Here is a 19,900-nt window from a genome sequence, read left to right as displayed (position 1 = left end):
AACAACAATATTATCTAGTTTGCATTTTTATTTATTTTGTTTTTCAATTTATTTTTTTAGAAAATTCTTTTAAAGTGTTTTAAGTATTTTTTTTAAAAAAATTTGGGTAATTTAAATATGAGATCAGATTTTTTTTTTAAAGTGCTATAATTTCTTTTTAAAGTTAAAGATATTTTTAGAATCTGGGCGGATAACCGCCCGGATTTTAAAATCCGGATCCGGATGCACACCCCTAATAATTAATACCCAATTACGTATTGGTCCAGCCACCAAATAGCTTGAATTAATAAGATTTCTTTTAAAGAATATTATAATATATTAAATATTCATAATTTTTGGTGTCTCTTATTCTAATAAATATTCATTTTTTTCTAAATATTAAATAGATAATATATAGAAGATCGATGCATGGTTGATAATTACGAATATAATTTGAAGGCAAATCTCTAGGTCTTGAATGAGTTTTGCTACGTATAAGTAAAGTCGTATATTAATCTGCGTATTAATATTAATTCATTCATATTCAAAATTTAAATTAGTACTGTTTTTAATAAAATTTATTTTTTGACCAATCACATTAAATTGGTAAACAAATTAGTGTATAATTATGCTTGCAACTAGATTTTTTCGTCTTAAATTACGTACTCTTGATTTCTGATTAGTACTAATCGAGTCAACATATATAAAAACGTATTGAAATACAATTCTCACCCGCAAGTCCAAATTTGAATTGGTCTTACCAACAAATTAGAATCCAATACAAACCACAACAATGGCTCAACCATTTCGTCCTCTAAGTTGTACATTCTGTTATCATAATCACCTATAATTCCTTCTTGATGCCCTTCGGTGTAGGTATCTATAAAATAAATACAATTACCTCTCTAACCTATAGGGAGATTCTAGGATGAAAAAGATAATGAGCTATTTGTTCTTATGAAAAATCCATAATTTCCTATACTTGTTATCTTTCTCCATTTCAACTCTTTTTTATCAAACTTAAAGTTTCAAAAATTAGTCGTTTCATATTGAATAATCTCTGGATTATAAGAAATTATTTTAAAGTTGGGACTCTTGAGGAGCACAAAATTGCCAGATGTCATTCTCACTACAACCAACAATGGTCGGGAAGACTCCTTGGAGGAAATGATGTGCAATGTCATCTTTGGCAAGGAAGTATCGTTACCAACCCAAATTTCTCTTCTTCCATTTAAAACATAGAATTTATCCTTATGGGATATGATATCAAAATAAAAATCTAGCTCTTTCAGATCATTTCTACAGTAACAATTCCATTTCTTATCCCCACTTTTGCAGAAAGCCAATTCTGTAAACTCATCATATATTGTCATAGCTATGTATTCATTGGAAGTTGGGCTTGTCAATAAGACAACCTTACGAGTAAAAGCACGTCGAAAGTAGGCAATGCTTGCAGATTTTTAAATTGGATTTTTAAATTGGAGATTTAAAAAGATATAACATTTCTCTGAAAATGAGATATTTTTCGTCAATCATATTTGGACAATACCACAATATATCAAGAAATGTATCCACAAGTGGTAGTCAAATTTGAGCCTTGGCGAATGGATTAATTAAATTCAATTATGGAAATCTGCCAACAACCAACTATGTGAGGAACCTTGTAACAACTTGCCTTGTATTTTAGGAATGTCAAAATTATACATCCTGTTTTCTGATGGGCTAAAGAAGTTTCGACACTTTCCACTTAGCTCATTGTTGCATGGAAGCATTAGCCATGGGACCTGGTTAAGTTGATGACTTAGTGTCTTATACTATATGTTCAACTTGGTTGTCTTATATATGTTGTTAATATGATTTAATGATTTTTATTACAATAGAAAGTAAAGACACTGCAAGCCAAAAAAAAAAAAAAAATGCTACAATCAGGAAGGCAATGTGATAATTCTATAATATGCTGATATAAATGAATGTAGTTATATATTTGCCAATCGTGTTCCTTAAAATTTATGATAGAACCTTTGACCCACAGTTTTAATTTTGGATCATTTTACAAGTGGGTCCAATGTAATTTTTAGGAATAATAATAAAAATGATAACACGACCTACTTTATATTTTATCTCTAATTTATTTAATTTTTATCACTGTTAATATTTTAAATTTTTATCTCCTTGTTAATAATAAATAAATTAATCTCAATCTTGTATTAGAAAATAAATAATCAGATTTAGAATAGATAATAAAATATATATATATATATATTTCGAAAGGTCGGCGCAAAAATTGGTCCAAGATAAGAGGTAGGTTTCATGATGAAAGGCAGGGGAATCAGGTCATAAGGATTTTCAAAAGCCCCCAACTTATAATTAACTGGATGTTGATGCGCTGCCATAACTATTGTAGGTAGTTTCTTACTCTATTTGCATTGACATATTGTTTTATGCCTCATTGATTATTCTCTCATTTTCCTTTTAGGAGTAAACAAAATATTTTAATGTTTTCTACATGATGTCAAATTAAAATCGAAACCTACAATATGTATATATTAATATCTCAGATAAGATTAGACCAAATATTACATGTTAGTCCAGCCAATTAAACATACAAACTTGGATTAATGCAGTTTCTTTATGACTTCCAATTATCACTTTTGGATATGATGCATGTTATTTATTCAATGATCTCATATTTAATTAGAATTTTTCAAAAATCTAATTTCCATCATGTATTCAATCACTTCTTAAAAAAAAAAAACATTTTGAAGGAAGATAATCGTCAACAACTTATAAATTGGAGTACAATTATATCTGTTAATCTATACAAATACATAAATCCTTATTAAAAATAAAAAAATAAAATAAAATAAGTTGTTGTTTAGATCCAATTGGTCATTTGCCAATCATGTCCAACGTAGAAAAGATCATGGGCTCAACTCAGACACATCTGAGATCAGTCTGAATCAGTACACACAACAGCATCATGATTATAAATTTCTAAGATAAAGAGGAAGTACTAAAAAATTAGCACATATGATAAGTATTATATAATACTAGTCAGAAAATGACCAGAAAGAGTCCTAAGGCCTAAATCCATTACACCGAAAGAAGAACCTCTAATTTTAATGTTGTAAATATAATTGAAGGAGAACAAATTACAAATATGGGTAGGTAAATAATTATAATATATAGGAGAAGTAAAAAAGCTGGTGTTATAATTAATTAAGTGGATAATAAAAATCAATGAACTAAAAAAAAATCAAGATACTTATTAGGAAAGAATCAAAATCTTTGACATTGAGTTTGAGGGAATGTTAATGATAAGATCATTAATAGATAACCTTTCTTATAATTTTTTTTTACAAGATTTATCTATTAAATGTAAGGTCGTTATGTAAAATTTACGATTTAAGTTAGATATAGTTTTAGACTATCATGCACATTGATTGGTTATTAAATTGGTGCTAAAATAATTGTGGCCCTGTCGTTATTCCAGAAAAGAAGTTTACTATATTTACAGTTGATCAATATAATCAAAATTACAAATTAATGCGGCATAAAAATTGTGTTCTCACAAACGTCATGAATGGATAATGTTTTGCACAGTAACCACCTAGACATATCAAGCTTATGACCATACACACATACATGAGCATACTAATTCCCATGATCTATAATTTTTACATAAAAAATATCATACAACTTTTTGATATATATAAAAGGCACAATAGCTTCGATAAGTTATCTCCCAATGAAGTGATGGCTAGTGAATGTTCCAGTGAGTGTTCAGAAAATTTTGTTCAAATTTTTTGTGCACATTGTGCAGATATGGGACGAGAGAGAAAGTTTGACGACGTCGGGTCGCTCCAAAGCCACACCAGGGATAATCATCTTAGCTGCAATATTCTTTGCATTGAACCAAAATGCGGAAATCTTTTCCAAAGTCGTATCAATATGGAGCAACATTTTAACGAATGGCACTCAAAGTAAATGTTGCTGTTTTGCAGTGTTTTGCTTATATTTAATTATTTATATTAATATAATTTTATGATTTATGTTATTGCAGAAGGGAAAGACACCGAAAGCCTAAGAAAATGAGAAAGACAACATGATAATACTATCATTGGTGTCTATGTCTAATTTGTCATTTTATAATTGATATTAATCAAACTTGACAATTATCTTATAAAAAACTTTCTCTACAATTTTCCATTTATTTTTGGGCTTTAATTTTGTTTATCTTTTCATTCATTAAACTTTCTATATGCGTGCTATTATATATATTAATTCATGCTTTATATACTTGCCACCATTTGCTTTTTTTTTTTTTTCCAAAGTAGGCAAAATCTTATAACCGGCCATTTTGATTATATTCGAAAAACAGCCTTTAATGAAATATTGCCACGTAGACCTCCTAGAGTATGTATCTTGAACCACAAAACATAGGATGCCCAAACCCTTTCTCTTCCAGCCCCACGAATGCCCCTCTCTCTTCCAATCCCATGAGCGCCCAGGCCATTTATCTATGGAAAATGCTACACATCATCCTACACCACACACTTTATATATTAAAATAATATTTTTTATTTTTTTTATTTTTTATTTTTTATTCTTATAATGTGGTGTGTGAAATGTGAGGATGATAAAAAGAATTTTCCTTTCTCTAATTCCCTCACCGACGCCCAGACAAATATTATAATAAAAATATATCACAATCAACAATCACATTCAGATTTTTAATTCCACAATCAGCAAACACAATGTCATATTTGAGAAATTTATCAAAATCTGGACAATCATCTCGCACAATTTAAATTTGTGCAAACACGTTCAGATTTTTCAAAATCTGCAAACACGAAGTGATATTTGAGAAATTTATGAAAATCAAGACAGTCATGTCCCACAATTTGGGTAAAGGAAATTGATAAAGTTACAACTATTCTATTAGTCATTTACTACTTTTTTTGTATTTGATTTTTTTTTTTAATTTTTTGTTTGACTTAATGATTAAGGAAATTATTATTAATAAAATTATATATTTTTTAAATTTTTTCTTAATGATTAAGGATATTAAAAAATAATAAAAGAAAATAATAAGAAAATAAAACATTTTAAATCCTTTGTAAGTAGTAAATAAGTAATAATAAAATAATAAGTCTATCACTATCCATGATAAGTTTGATAGAGTTACATGTTCAAATCTTGACGACCATATTTTGAGGTGCGATATTGGAACAACAAATGAATAAGGAAAAAAATAAAAAAATAAAAAAAAGGAAAAGAGACAATCAAATTGAAAAGAATCTGAAAAGCAAGATGAAAAAAATTAACCATTTCACCCTTTGAGATGCGATTAAGACTAAGCAAAAATTTAAAAATCTGACTCCAACTCCGGCTCTGCTTCGATCCCGTAGTCGGAGTCAGAGTTTTTTTTCACTAAAAAGTCAGAGTTGGAGGTGGAGGTATTCTGACTTCAACTCCGCTCTAATCCGACTCCGACACACAGATTCTGACTAATCCTCCGACTTTGACTTTCCATCCGACTCCGACTCTGACTTCGATATTGTGCATATTTTATAAAAATATGTGTTTTCAATATATTAACATATAATAAATAATAATGTATAAATATTATAATGGATAATATAAGTTAATAGAGGTACTATATAAGTTACTATATCTATATAGTTAATTTACATTACTAATTTACTATAAGTTACTATGAATTAATATAGTTACACTATAAGTTATTAATTATTATACTTTATATAGTTAATTTATATTACTAATTTATTATAAGTTACTATAAGTTAATATAGTTACTATATAACTGCGACGATACCAAGAAGTGGCTGAATAACATGCGATGGCAACACAAGCGGCTGGTGGGCAAGATCAACTGGAAAGAAGATAACCAGATTTTTAAGAGGAAAAATATACTCAACAGCTTCACACTTTTTTTACACTATTAAAAACTATAAATTTATTATTTTATTTTATTTTTATTTTATATTTTAAAAATAATAATACGTTGGATGTGAAGCTGTAGCAGCTCGCTTTTCAAGAATGACCGAATGCGGCAAGCAGAATAATTTTTTTTTTTTTTTCTGGGCAAGGATTCCATGTGATCATACTCATTTCTTTAAATTGTATACTACTGATGTGGCCTATTTCTATTAGTGGGCCGTTAAATCCCCTTAGGCAGATGGTCAGTTCCGAAGCTAATGTCAGAGCTCTTCTCCTCAAGGCTCAAACCCTAACCTCTGTCTCTCTTTCTCTCATTGACCGCCCCTCCAAGATCTTCAATTGGCGTGGCCTGAGACAACAGCCTTAAGGTGCGTTCTCTCTCTCTTCTCTTCTGCCTCTGGATCCCCAAACCTAGGTCTAGATTTGGAGCAAAAATCACTGTCGACATTTTTGCTCTGTTTGTTTGCTTCTCTGGCTTGAGTTTCTCTCTGTAAGAGTCTACTTCTGCAGCCTCCTTCTAAACACCCTTTGTTTTGGGAAATAGTTTATTACGGAGTTACTACTTTGAATTGCAGGGTAGTTTGAAAAGGATTCTTTTGATCTTTGGTATCTACATTGTTGCTGTTATTATCATTATTCTTTTTCCCTCTATACATTATTGTTCTTCGATTCTTGGGTCTGAGGTTTTGAAATTTCTTATTTTTATTCATCTGTGGGAATCGAAAATATAGAGAGGGGGGAAGAGAGAAGATAGATCGGAGGACTAAACTGAATCTGGAAAGTTTCCGTTGTTTTTTACATTGCTTCAGAAATTGGCTTCGTGTGGCTGAGAGTTCGTCTCTTCCTGAAGAAGCTGAAGCCTTTTGTTTGGATAACATAGAAGAGGGTATCCCTATACTGGAGGAGGAGTTTTCACGGGCTTATCAATGTATAGGTTTTTGCCACAATGATTTGCAGTATAGCAATATAATGATTGATGAAGAGACCAATTCTATAACCATCATTGTAAGTTCCCCTTTGTGCTGGTTATCTAGATTTATGATTAACCTTTTATATTTTTATTCCCTGTTTTCTCTCTTTAAACTCAACTCTACAATATCTTCAGACTTCAAAAATCAAAAGCCAAAAATGTGTGAAGTCATGGGGTCCTTCTAAAGAGGATGCCTTTTTCTTTTCTTTTCTTTTTCGGTTCAGTTCAATTGAAAATGAGAACATGAATAATGGGAACTTGTCATCCCTGGCTGTGTATATATATCTTTCCTGGAGCCATAAATCTGCATGCAGCTCCTATGCCAGCATCTATTCACTCGGTTTGCTTTTTGGAATTTTTGACCAGAACAACAATTTTTTGGTTGGTCAAGCGATTTTATTCAACATGAACTTAACTGTTTGGTTTAATTTTTTTCACATAATTAATGATTTTCTTTCCCAACTGCTCAACTGCAAGAAAAATTGCTATATATGTTTCATTTGTCAGCATATAATGCTCATCTACTTCATGCAGGCTTTCCTTTGATGGGGATAGAAATTGTCAAACTGATAACAATTGTTTGATTGTGCAGCAATAAGGTCTTAGTGGGGAAGGCTTGATGGGATTTCTGAAAGTAGTCATACGAGCATTAGGCGTGGTGGATATATATATATATATATATATATAAATATTTATGGAGTTGGATATTGGATTATATCCATTTTTATTCCTGTATCAACTCTATTATTGCTGTCATTCTTGTGTGCTTCTTCTTTGCAATTTGCAAAGATTTATTGTTATTGAATTATTTTCTAATTTTTATTAATTTTTTGATGATTGTATGAGGTGGGTTTTTTTTTTTTTTGGGGGGGGGGGGGGGGGCTGCTAGTTGGGTCGGGTCGGGCTAAAATCAACTTTGGGTGGGTCGGGTTGCTGGCCTAAATTAAAAGTATATATGGTCCATAAAAATCATGTCCAGAATCTCGACGGAGTATTATTGATCAGTACACAACATTAACAAAAGCATATAAATGTTTGAAAAATGCACCCCAGACTGGCATATTTGCATCGTCGGCCTGACCGTAGAAATACAAAAATATAGGCTGTTTTATAGAGAGCATATTCCAGACGGATGAGTTGACGGAAACTCATCGAGGATTAATCACCGGATGCCATGTCTGGCCATCTCCAACGTCAGCCTAGCTAGCTTTTATCGAACAGACAACTTGTTTATAATATTGACTAAATACGTTAGATAATATTCGTTAATTATTGTATTTTTTCGAGCACTCCTTTCATTTGTTTACATGCATTCCGAATTTACTTAGCTAGGAAAAAGAAAACCAACACGCTGTGGACATCAGTAAATATGCAATTGCTTAAAGAAATTAAGCTTATTTTGATCACACACATGTATATGTATAATATTAAGCAGCACATCTGAAATATTTGTTAAAATGGCTCCACCCTTTTTAAAGGTCTTAATTATCAGAATACATCACAGAAATATTAAGAAGCACATAATCCTAAAAAATGTAACCGACATAGTAAGCACGTACAACCTAAGAATTGCAGTGGATTTAAACTAGTTCAACTTTCATATCTAATATTATCAAATATATGTTCCAATTTATCTAAAACTATATGATCCCTACGGATTCGGAGTAACCCAAATTGGTAGTGGCCATACCAATAAAGAATCAGATACAAACCCTGGCAATGGCTCAACACTTTTGTCCTCTAGATTGTACACTCCATTGTCATAACCACCTATAATTCCTTCCTGATGCCCTTCTGTGTAGGCATCTGTAAAATAAATACAATTACCTCTCCAACCTATAGGGAGATTTTGGGATGAGAAAGATAATGAGCTATTCATTCCTATAAAAAATGCTTCATTTCCTATACTTGTAAGCTTACTCCATTTTACCTCTTTCTGATCAAACTTAAAGATCTGAAAATGAGTTGTTTTGTAGCGAAGAAGCATTGGAATATTATGAGAAATACTTTCCCATTTTGGACTTCTGTTCAGTAGCACAAAATCTCCGGATGTCATTCTTACCAACCAACAATGGTCAGGAAGACTACTTGGAGGTGATGGTGCAAGCCGTGTCATCTTTGGCAAGGATGTACCGTCACCAATCCAAATTTCTCCTCTTTCATTTAAAACATAGAATTTACCCTCATGAGATATGATATCAAAATAAAAATCTAGCTCTTCCGGATCATTTCTAAGGTAGCGAGTCCATTTCTTAGCCAACTCTGCAAACTCTCCATATATTGCCATGGCTGTGTACTCATTGGAAGTTGGGCTTGACGATAGGACAATCTTACGAATAAAAGCACGTCGAAAGTATGCAATACTTGCGGACTTTACAATTGGAGGTTTAGAAAGATATAACCTTTCTCTGAAAATGAGATATTCTTCGTCAATCATATCTGGACGATACCACAATACATCAGGAAAGGTGTCTAGAGGTGGTAGTCGAATTTGAGCCTTAGTGAATGGATTAATTAGATACAATTCTGGAAACCCATCATGTGCGAACAACCAACCATGTGAGGAACCTCGTAACAACTTGCCCTGTATTTTGGGAATGTCAAAGTTATACATCCTGTTTTCTAATGGGCTAAAGAAGTTTCGACACTTTCCACTCAGATCATTGTTGCATGGAAGCATTAGCCATGGGACCTGGCTAAGTTGATGGCTTGGTGTCTTCGGTAGCATGTATTGCAATGACTTACAAGTTGAACGGAAACGAACGTAATCAGCATAATTAACAAGTCTCTTTACAATCTCGAATATGATCATGTCTTCTGGTAATTCTAACAACTGAGCTTCAATTTGGCTTTCTTCTGTAGAATAAGTGAAGAAAAATAAAATAGTGAGATTTTGACTAATTAATATTGCATGATCAGTATACTATAACCAAAAGGTAAACTTAGTGATTTTGGGTTTCATTGGCATCATCATATGTAATTTCAAAAAGGGAATGTCCAAGCATGATAAGTTTAATTTCCAAAAATGTGAGTAAATTTTACTTCGAAAGGAAACAATGATCAGCTTTTCATGACAAAAACAAAACAATATTTATAATCAATTTCTAAGTTTCACTGTTGTCTTGCATGCATGCATGTTTGCTTTTCGGTAATTGACGAGGTGAGGTGATGATCTGTAAATATTTAGAGCTAATAATTAATACGTACACATTGATACCGTATACACGACTTTAAGTTTTTATTTATGAGAAATAAATATAAAATAGGTAAATTTATTTATTTATATAGAATCTGTTCTGAATGAGATGATTAAGATAAAAAATTAGGTACCTTTGCCTTCAATTATGGTTAACTGCTTCTGCATAAGTTGTCGTCGACACTGAGGAGATTCATCAACAGCAGAAGCTCGTGGCCTGTCTGCATGTTTCAACTTCATTGCATGCGTTGGTACTGATTCACAAAGCCACCAATTAAAAAAAAAAAAAAAAAATCCGTAAATGATTTTAACATTCCTCCAAGAATTAAACAGTACTAGTACTACGTCTAAAATGGAAAAAAAAAAAAAAAAAAAAAAAAAAAGGACAGATGAAATGAGGAAGAAGGTAATTACAACGAACAAAACATGAAAACAAAGCCACGAATTACCTAAACGATTTGCAAGGTCTATAATTATAACCTGGTTGTTGATGCACTGCCAAAATTATTGTATGTACTTTCTTGTTTCCTTTTGCATTAATTGACTATCAATACCACTTTATAACTATATTTTGCTGTCATTTTTCTTTTGGGAGTTGACAATTAATTAATTAATGCTTCTTACTCGTGCTAAATTAAAATCGAAATCTATAAGATGATATATATATATATATATATATATATAAGCTGGATATGTAGGATTAGACCAAATATTAAGTGTTGGTCCAGCTAGGCACATACAAACTTGAATTAATAAGGTTTCTTTAGGGCTTCCAATTATTATTGAATTAATAATATGCTGAAATTTATTTATTTATTTATTTTTCATGATAGTGATTAAAAAAATTAAAGAAATTGGAGATTAAAATAAAGTAGGAGTTTCCATTTTTATTATTCTTCTTGAAATTTACAATATAGGACTCAATTTTAAAATGATCCAAAATTAAAACTATCGGTAAAGGTTCTATTATACAATTATTTGAGGGACACGATTGGCAAATTACATATATATAAGTCCAATTTATAAAAAGACATCCAGTTATATAAGAGCACTTCCAAAATTTTTCATCCTATCCTTTAAAATACATCACCAAATCTTACTTTTTTTTATTTTACATATTGATTTTTAGAATACATCATAAATCAGCTTATCTATTTTTTCTTCATATCATTTTAATATTATACCTTTTAATATTTTATAAGAGAAAAAATACAATAAAAGAAATTAATTTTAAAGAAAAAGTACAAGAAAAGATAGAAAACAATTAAAATATGTTTACATTTGTTTACAGTTGCTTCTATATCTAGAGGTAACACTGTATAAAAATGTTAAAAAATAAAAAAATAAAGCATTCGTTGGATGCATGTTTTAGACTATTTTTCTTTAAATTTTATATAACAATGAGTTTTACAAAATTCATTATGAGTGCTCTAAATATATTTGTTTTATGTTGTGAATGAGATACGATTAAGAAAAACTGACAAATAATACGTACCTTTGCATTCAATCACTGTTAATAGCTTGTCGTTGGATTTTTCTCGTAGAAGGGACTGTCCGTCAACAATAGAGATTGCTTGTGAAGTCTTGTCGTGGATAAGCTGTTCCATTAATGACGTTTGAACCGATTCACATTAATCCCGCCAATCTAGAAAAAAATATACGTAATGATCTTAGAATTACGATCGATCGAAAAGAAGCACTCCCAGAAAGAAAAAGGAAAAAATAAAAAAGAACAAGAAAATGCAAAACGCAAACGATCGAGAAGAAGAACGTACGTACGTACGTAAGAAACCAAATAATTAAGCCACGAGCCAGGTTAGTGAAATATATATAGCGTTAGGGATGATAGATCTAGGCTGGGACGTGGATGCTCATATATAATTATCGATGCACTGATTCCTTTATTGTGTATAATTCCTTTTCCTTTTGGGATTTTATTACAAATAGTTTCCTGTTGATGTCAAAATCAAAGTCTATAATATTAATCGAATATATAGGATAATTAGTACCCAATTACGTATTGGCCAGCCACCAAACATCTTGAATTAATAAGATTTGAAGGCAAATCCGTAGGTCTTGAATTACGTACTATTGATTTCTGATCGGTAATGAGCTGTCAACATATATAAAAACGTATTGAAGTACAATTCTCACCCGCAAGTCCAACCTATCAAAGAATGGCTGAATTCAAAATCGTGTGAAGAGTAGTAATTCCAGTCAAGAACAAACATCATGATCTGAAGAACATAGAGAGGAAGGAAAAAAGCAGATCGATGTCTCATGAAGATTAGTACTTTTAGCTAGTTGTAGTACCCTTCTCGGATACTGATCATTGTCTTGAATTTGAAAATAAATTATTGTAATTAATTATAAACTATTTTAAATATAATCAGATTTTCTAATGAAGTATAAACGCCTGGCCCAGCTCCTACCACGTATTGGAAGCATTTTTATGATCTTGTAGCCTTGACATGAGTCCCCAACTGAAAATTTAAAGCAATATTAATGTGTCAAGAGATTATTTGATTTAGAAAATTAGAAGTCCGTACCTACTGCAATTTCAGAACTCTGAACTGCATCTATTAATCCCTTATTTGTTATATATTATATATATTTTTCTATAAACCTATTCTATAGCTACAGCCTCTAGAAATATTTGATGTATCCTCGTATTTTGTTTGACTTTACGCTATTTTTATTTGCATAATTATATTTTTATCCTCTAATTTATCATTAAAAATATAAATAAATTTTTTATAATTCGAATATTAATTAAAACATTATAATAATAATCTTAATAATGAACTTAAGAATACTCAAGGTTGAAGATTTTGATTTATTGTATTTAATTTTGTGAAGAAAATGAACAATTTAGATTTTTTTTAAGATATTTCTACTGAGAAAGGCATTTTGTTTGAGTTCACACCATTCTCATTTGCAAAATAATGTTTTTGCCCTTATTTTCATAATTATATTTTTTTTTCTCTAATTCATCTTTAGAAATATAATAACATTTGCTATTATTCTAATATTAATTAGAAGAGATATTCTAAATGAAAGGTTTACACCACATGCCTCTACTCAATCCACATTGATTTGTCATTTTTATCATTTTATCTTAATGCTTAAATACGTGTACTTAAATAGAAGGATAAAAAAAAAAAAAAACAAATCACATATTGGTTAAGTAAAAGTGTATGGTGTACGGCTCTTTTTTTTTTTTTTTATAGCATTTCTCTAATTAAAATATAATAATAATAATAATAATAATAATAATAATAATAATAATAATAACAGAAAAATTCTACTTATCATCGTTTGCACTACACACCAATATGTGATTTATCATTTTTACATTTCTATTTAAACACACATATTGATGGTTGTCTGGCAAGGCCCTGTGATGGCAGCTATGCACGTGTGAGGAAGGGCCGTTTGAGGGAAATTCTGAAAACTTATCGTCCTAATATTTTAGCTTTGGCTGTGCCTTTTTTGTTGGAGGATAGAATTCCGTTTTACTTGGGACGGCTCAATTGTGAATTCTTTGTTACTAATGAGATGCTTGGAGGGAAAATTTGGTTACTTTGGAAGCCGGCGGTGTCGGTTCAATGGGTTGTAGGCTCTAACCAATTTATTACTGTGAAAGTTGAGGAGAATGGCCATGCTTTTCTTCTCACCATTATTTATGCAAAGTGTACTCAAATGGAAAGGAAAGCTCTTTGGGCAGATTTGGAAACGATGAGGACTGCCAGCATTTCGTGGGTCATTTGGAGGGATTTCAACATTATTAAAGACGATTTAGAAAGAATTGGTGGCCGTCCTTGACCTTTTACAGCCATGGAAGATTTCAATCAGTGCATTCATTCTTGTGGCCTAATAGATATGTGCTCTAAAGGCCCGAAAATGACCTGTTGTAATGGTCAAGGCGGCTTAACTTGCAACTGGCAAGGTTAGATCGTTGCTTCATTGATACTAATTTTCTTAACTCTTTTCCTAATGTTTTTTTATCAGGTTTTGGCGCGTAATACCTCGGATCATTCTCTTTTGGCTATCCAATTGGGGGAGGATTCGTTCAGGTATGGTCCTAATCCTTTTCGATTTCATTATATGTGGACTGATCACATTGATTTTTATAGTTTTGTGAAGGGGGTGTGGAAGCGTCAAGGCCTTGGTCACGGGTTAATAAATTTGTCCTTTAAATTGAAACGGGTCAAGGTGGCTTTAAAAGAATGGAATAAGAGTGTCTTTGGTAAGACTGGTGTGATCATCAAAGATTTGGAAACTTGTATTGATTATTTGGAGAATTGTCTTCAAAGCTCGTATAATGCTGAGTACGATAATGATCTCTTGGCGTCCAAGTTGGAACATCTAACCTGGATGGGTAGAGAGGAAACCCGGCTTGCCCATATGGCCAAGAAGAGTTGGTTGAAAGATGGGGATCAGAATTCTAAATTCTTTCATGCTTACTTGAATGCCAAGTATCATCAGAGAGTGCAAGACATGTGTTTGTCAAATGGTACTACTTTAAACACTCATCTGGACATTTATCAAGCTGCTATTGATTATTTTCATCAGTTTTTGGGTTATAATAGTTCTCGTGTTTTGCCTAATTTAAGTAAGCTAATTTCCCCTACTATTTCTAATGAGGATAATTTGGCGATTGGTAGAGCTCCCACCTTAGAGGAAATCAAGGATGCTCTTTTTACTATTCCTATTGATAGTAGCCCAATGCCGGATGATTTTGGTTCTAGTTTTTTCAGAGTCTATTGGAATTTTGTTAAAGATGATGTTTTTGAAGCTATTGTTGAGTTTTTCCATACTCATATGCTTCCTAAAAGCTACACAACTTCTTACATTGTTTTAATTCCTAAAGTGGACAAGCATTCTGGTTTTGATAAATTTCAACCTATAAGCTTTTGTTCTGTGGTTTATAAGATATGCTCTAAGATTATTGTTAATCGTATGACAAGCTTGCATTCTAAAATTATTTCAAAAGAACAGAGGGCCTTTATCCCGGGTCGCAGTATTTTTGAAAATATTAATTTGACTCAGAAAATGGTTCATTCTATTCACAGGAAGTCGATTGGGGGTAATGTCTTGATTAAGTTTGATATGTCTAAAGTTATGATCGAGTGGATTGGAATTTCATTTTACATGTTTTGACGAATTTTGGTTTTTCTTCTAATGTTTGTGATTTGGTGAAGGCTTGCATCTCTTCGCCCTGGTACTCAGTCATGATGAATGGTACTCCTCTTGGATTTTTTAAAGGGGTGAGGGGTTTAAGGCAAGGTGACCCTCTTTCTCCTTATTTATTTATTATAATGCAAGAGGTTTTTTCTCGTCTTATTAAGAAATCCTTTGAGGAAGGTAAGATTGGTACCTTCACTCAAGCTAGAGGGACTCCTATTATATCTCATCTCATGTATTCTGATGATATTATTATTTTTGCTAATGGTAGCAAGAAATCGATGAGAGGTTTGATGGAGGTTTTGAACACTTGAGGTTTGGACTAGTCAAGTTCTTAATAAAGAAAAGAGTGTCATTTTCTTTTCTAAGAGAATTCCTATATCTAGGAAAAATTCTCTTCTTAACCTTACCGAGTTTTCAGAGGGTCTTTTTCCTTTTAAGTACTTGGGGGTTCCTATTGTGGCTGGTAGGTTGAAGGCTAGTGATTTTAGTGATTTATTGGGCAAAGTTAAAAAGAAAATTGCAGGTTGGAAGATGAAAATGCTTTCTGCTGGTGGTAGAACTATTCTTTTACGTCATATTTTATCTAGTATGGCCACCCATCTTCTTGTTATGTTAGATGTACCCAAAGTGGTGTTTCTTAATCTGAATAAGATTTTGAGTTCATTTTTTTGGGGTGATTTTGAGGGTAAGGGCCGTAGAAAATGGATTTTCTGGAAGCATATTTGCACTCTCATTGATAAAGGTAGCCTATGAATCAGGGATTTTGGAGATATTCAAAGAGCTTTACATATGAAACTTGCTTGGAGGCTTATAAAAGGTTAGTCTCTTTGGGCGGATTTTTTCAGAGGTAAATATGTTAAGGGGTATCATTTGTCCATTCTGGACTCTACTAAGGGGACCTGGTTTTGGAGGTCCATTGTTCGTAATATCCCGACAGTGTTAAATAACTCTAAATGGATTATGAAAGAATTTCTTTTTGGTATGATAATTGGGATGATGATGGTTCTCTCAATAGCCAATTTCTTGTGATTGATCATCCATCGATCAAGATTAAAAAGTGTCGTATTGAGAATGGGTGGGATATATCTCTTTTGAATAGTTTAGTGGGCCATCGGAAAGCTTCTGAGTTGTATGATTTTTTGGCCAGACGTAAGGAGGGTCAAGATGTGCTTGTTTGGTTGAAGGATAAGGATGGGCACTTTACTACTAAGAGTGCTTGGGATTGTATTAGGATTAGGGCGTCTCCTTTACCTTAGGCTCAGTGGATCTGGCACCCTAACCTTCCTAATTAGATTTCCATTATGATGTGGAAGGCGGTTAATAATTGTTTAAGTGTTGATGATAATATTAAGATGGTGGATATTGCGATGGTTTCGAAATGTAATTGCTGCCAAGAGGGTCATATTGAGGACTTGAATCATGTACTTTGCACGGGGGGGAGTTCACTAGACATGTTTGGCGTTTAGCAGCTAGTCATTTAGGGGTTCATATGGCTTCTTTTTACACTTGGACGGAACAAATAAATTTTTGGTTTCGTCGTGCGAGTAAGTCCTCTCAGGTGCGAATTATCTTTGGTATTCTTCCTTCTATTATATCCTAGAAACTTTGGGCGAGGCGTTGTAAAGCCCGGTATAAAGATAAGGCCAATACGGTTGAGTCAGTTTGGCACACTATTAAAATTATGGCTCCGTCGTGTTGTGGATCATGTTATGAAAGTTTCTTCTGATTTTACCCGAGATATTGATATTTTGAATAGATTGGATATCCCGGTTTTGAATCCTAAGCCTAAGAGAGTTCGTGTGGTTAGATGGATTCGGCCTCGCCAAGACTGAGTAAAACTTAACATAAATGGCAGTAGTCTTGGAAATCCTGGCCACTTTGGTGCTGGGGGTGTAATTAGGGATGAATATGGCAGACTGATAGTGGCTTACTCTGTCTCTTTAGGTCATCGTACTAATAATTTTGCTGAATTTCAGAGTTTATTGGAAGGAGTTCGTAGGTGTCATACTCTTGAATTTTCTCATATTCAAATTGAGACTGACTCTTAATTGTTGGTTAATTGGATCGCCAAGGATGATTGCCTCAACTGGTATCTAGAAGATTTTTGGGAAGAATTACATGCTTTCCTTACTTGTCTAGATTATACTGTGAATCATATTTTTCGTGAAAGTAATGCAGTTGCTGACTTTTTAGCAAAGAGTGGTGTTGAGGGTTTGAACTCTGATTGGTCTGGTGACCAGATGTTGCCCAGTCTCTTTAAGAGGTCTTATTTGCATGGATATATCGGACCTTCCTTATTTAAGGGTTTCGTAAGGCTTGTGCTTGGTAAGTTTTTTTCTATTCGTTTTGTTTATATGCTTCATATTTGTTTGCTTGCTTTTTCTTGCAGGTTGTCCTGTCCTCAATTGGTTTTGAGTTAGGATTTTGTATTTTATATTGGCACTGTATTTGAATGATTTGGTTATTAAGGTTTTTTTTTTACACATGGGTTTTTTTTTTTTTTTTTTTGTATCCCTCGTGCGTCAGTTTATAATCACGATTTTCTTCCGTCACAAGTGAGGATTTTTTTAACAAAATTGAGATATCGTCCTCTTCTTAAAAAAAAAAAGATCAATTGTTGTCATTAGTTTGCTAATTTTGTCTCTTTGTAGTTTTTTATATATGTATATAATATTTGTAATTCTAATTTTTTTTTTCTAGGTTTTAACTTGCCCAACCCTAGCTAATCCTAATGATTACATCTTGAAAGAAAGGCATACAACTGCAAGCTTGTGATCTCATCTTGACATTGGTTTATTGACTTTGTTTCTTAATTATTTGTAGTTTTAAGTTTTTAATTTTTTTACATATGCATATAATGTTTCTAATTCTAATATTTTTCCTATTTTTTTAAGGTTTGAAAATTTCACTTGCATGCCCACCCCTTATTTCAATGATCTCATCTTCCTACAAGCCTACAACTACGAGCTTAAGATGTATTTCAAATTTTCAATTTTATAAACTTATAATTATCTTTGAAACATTGATATTCATTCAATTTATTTGACACTTTCTAATATTTTTAGATTAATTTGTTATAGCTTGAATTTTTAGTTACAACTAAAAAGTTGATAATTAGAACTTAGAATTTTGTAACTTTCTTAGATGCCATTGTATTTTATGTTTTATGCTTAACTTTTAAGTTTAATTTTTTGTATTATATAGTTAATTTTTTTTTGTTAAATTAGGCAAAACAAGTAATTAGAATGATATCTGGGTCCAAAATGGTTTAGAAATAAATTTTGGGCCCAATTGCCTAATGGGTCTATTGGGACCCAATGATCGAGGGCCTTCATGGGAACAGGGCCTTGCCCACGGGGTGCGGACTGGAGTCCAGGGGCAAAACATCTCTGATCTCTCCCATGTCCAATAATAATAATTATTATTAAATGGAGTCACAAAAAGGCAAATTATCAACAATTTTTTTTGGGAATAAAATAACTAACGAATTTGCCACATGTTTGTTAAAAAGAAAAATCTAATTATAAATATAACTGTATATTAATATGTATATAAATTTAATGTGATTGGCTAAAAATTAAATTTTATTAAAAATAATATTAATTTAAATTTTAAATATAAATAAATCAGTATTAATATATAAATTAGTATGCAACTTTATTGATACGTAACAAAACTCTTATCAAAAAATGAGTTAGGATTTTGAAATTATGGTGTGGATCACTACTCTCATATATATATATATATATATATATATATATATATAATGATATAAAAACCTGATGACCTGTCCATATGTTTACCCAACATCTCCTACCTTATGGCCTTCTATAGACCATCAATACATGCAATCAGATCCAAAATTGTATCAGTTGATGAACCTGGACGTAGGATCCATATACAGACATACATACACACGATATAACATAGGTCAGAGAGATGATGGAAGGATGCGCATCATGACCGGCAAAAACGTTATTGGGTTGAACAACCGGTCTGGTCCGTCTTTTGTTAGTTGAAATTAAATGGAACCAGCTTCTTGTCTCAGCTAACAGTCATCCAACCATATCTGACCCTCAACATGTCTGTCTATACATTATCTCACACCTTACATAACTAATCTTTAAAAATCCATACGACATTTTAAGTTACTTATTTTCCCCAATAAAGAAAATTAGATTGAACTTCTCCGATTATTACAAAATAAACACCTCCTAGAGATGATCACCATCTGTTGTTTTCTTTTTTCACTTTTAGGAAACATATTAACTAGGAAAATACTAACATGGGTCTCCTTATTTTAACCATTTATGTATTTTATTTTTACTTAATAAGTAAGAAAATAACTTTTAATATATTGTTTTCTTTATTTTTAAAAATATTTAAATATGTTAATAAATATGAAAAGAAAAAAAATAAAAAATAAAAAGTCAAATTTATACTAGACGGCATATCCAGCAATCATTGCTTAACAGCAACATAGCATCACTCTATAAACTATTATATGTGCGTGTATATATTACTTTAATTCAAGAGAAGAACTTATCATTATAAAAAATATTTCATATAAATAAATATACAAATAACATTACACATTAAAT

At 31.8% G+C, this 19,900-nt stretch overlaps 2 protein-coding genes and 1 long non-coding RNA gene across 3 annotated transcripts; 2 read left to right on the top strand and 1 right to left on the bottom strand.

Moving 5' to 3' along the window:
* Positions 1–6,152: 6,152 nt before the first annotated feature.
* LOC122316836 lies at positions 6,153–7,721 on the top strand. Its single transcript, XR_006244314.1, has 3 exons — positions 6,153–6,311; positions 6,753–6,948; positions 7,506–7,721. It is a non-coding gene; the product is annotated as an uncharacterized LOC122316836 (long non-coding RNA).
* A 193-nt stretch (positions 7,722–7,914) lies between these two features.
* Positions 7,915–11,716, bottom strand: LOC122315391. The gene is made up of 4 exons (XM_043131266.1): positions 11,605–11,716; positions 10,244–10,363; positions 8,604–9,769; positions 7,915–7,989 (listed from the first exon to the last, which is right to left on the bottom strand). Exons 1-4 carry the CDS (start codon positions 11,714–11,716, stop codon positions 7,915–7,917), a joined length of 1,473 nt encoding a protein of 490 aa, XP_042987200.1.
* Positions 11,717–13,811: 2,095 nt separating this feature from the next.
* Positions 13,812–17,714, top strand: LOC122315388. The gene is made up of 7 exons (XM_043131264.1): positions 13,812–13,871; positions 14,121–14,185; positions 14,246–15,198; positions 15,314–15,353; positions 16,058–16,116; positions 17,478–17,624; positions 17,689–17,714. Exons 1-7 carry the CDS (start codon positions 13,812–13,814, stop codon positions 17,712–17,714), a joined length of 1,350 nt encoding a protein of 449 aa, XP_042987198.1.
* Positions 17,715–19,900: the final 2,186 nt, after the last annotated feature.

The sequence above is a fragment of the Carya illinoinensis genome, chromosome 7 (assembly GCF_018687715.1).
Source record: "Carya illinoinensis cultivar Pawnee chromosome 7, C.illinoinensisPawnee_v1, whole genome shotgun sequence".
Classification (NCBI taxonomy): domain Eukaryota; kingdom Viridiplantae; phylum Streptophyta; class Magnoliopsida; order Fagales; family Juglandaceae; genus Carya; species Carya illinoinensis.
The sequence above is the reverse complement of the archived record's forward strand: the minus strand, read 5'-3'. Positions and strand labels throughout refer to the sequence as shown.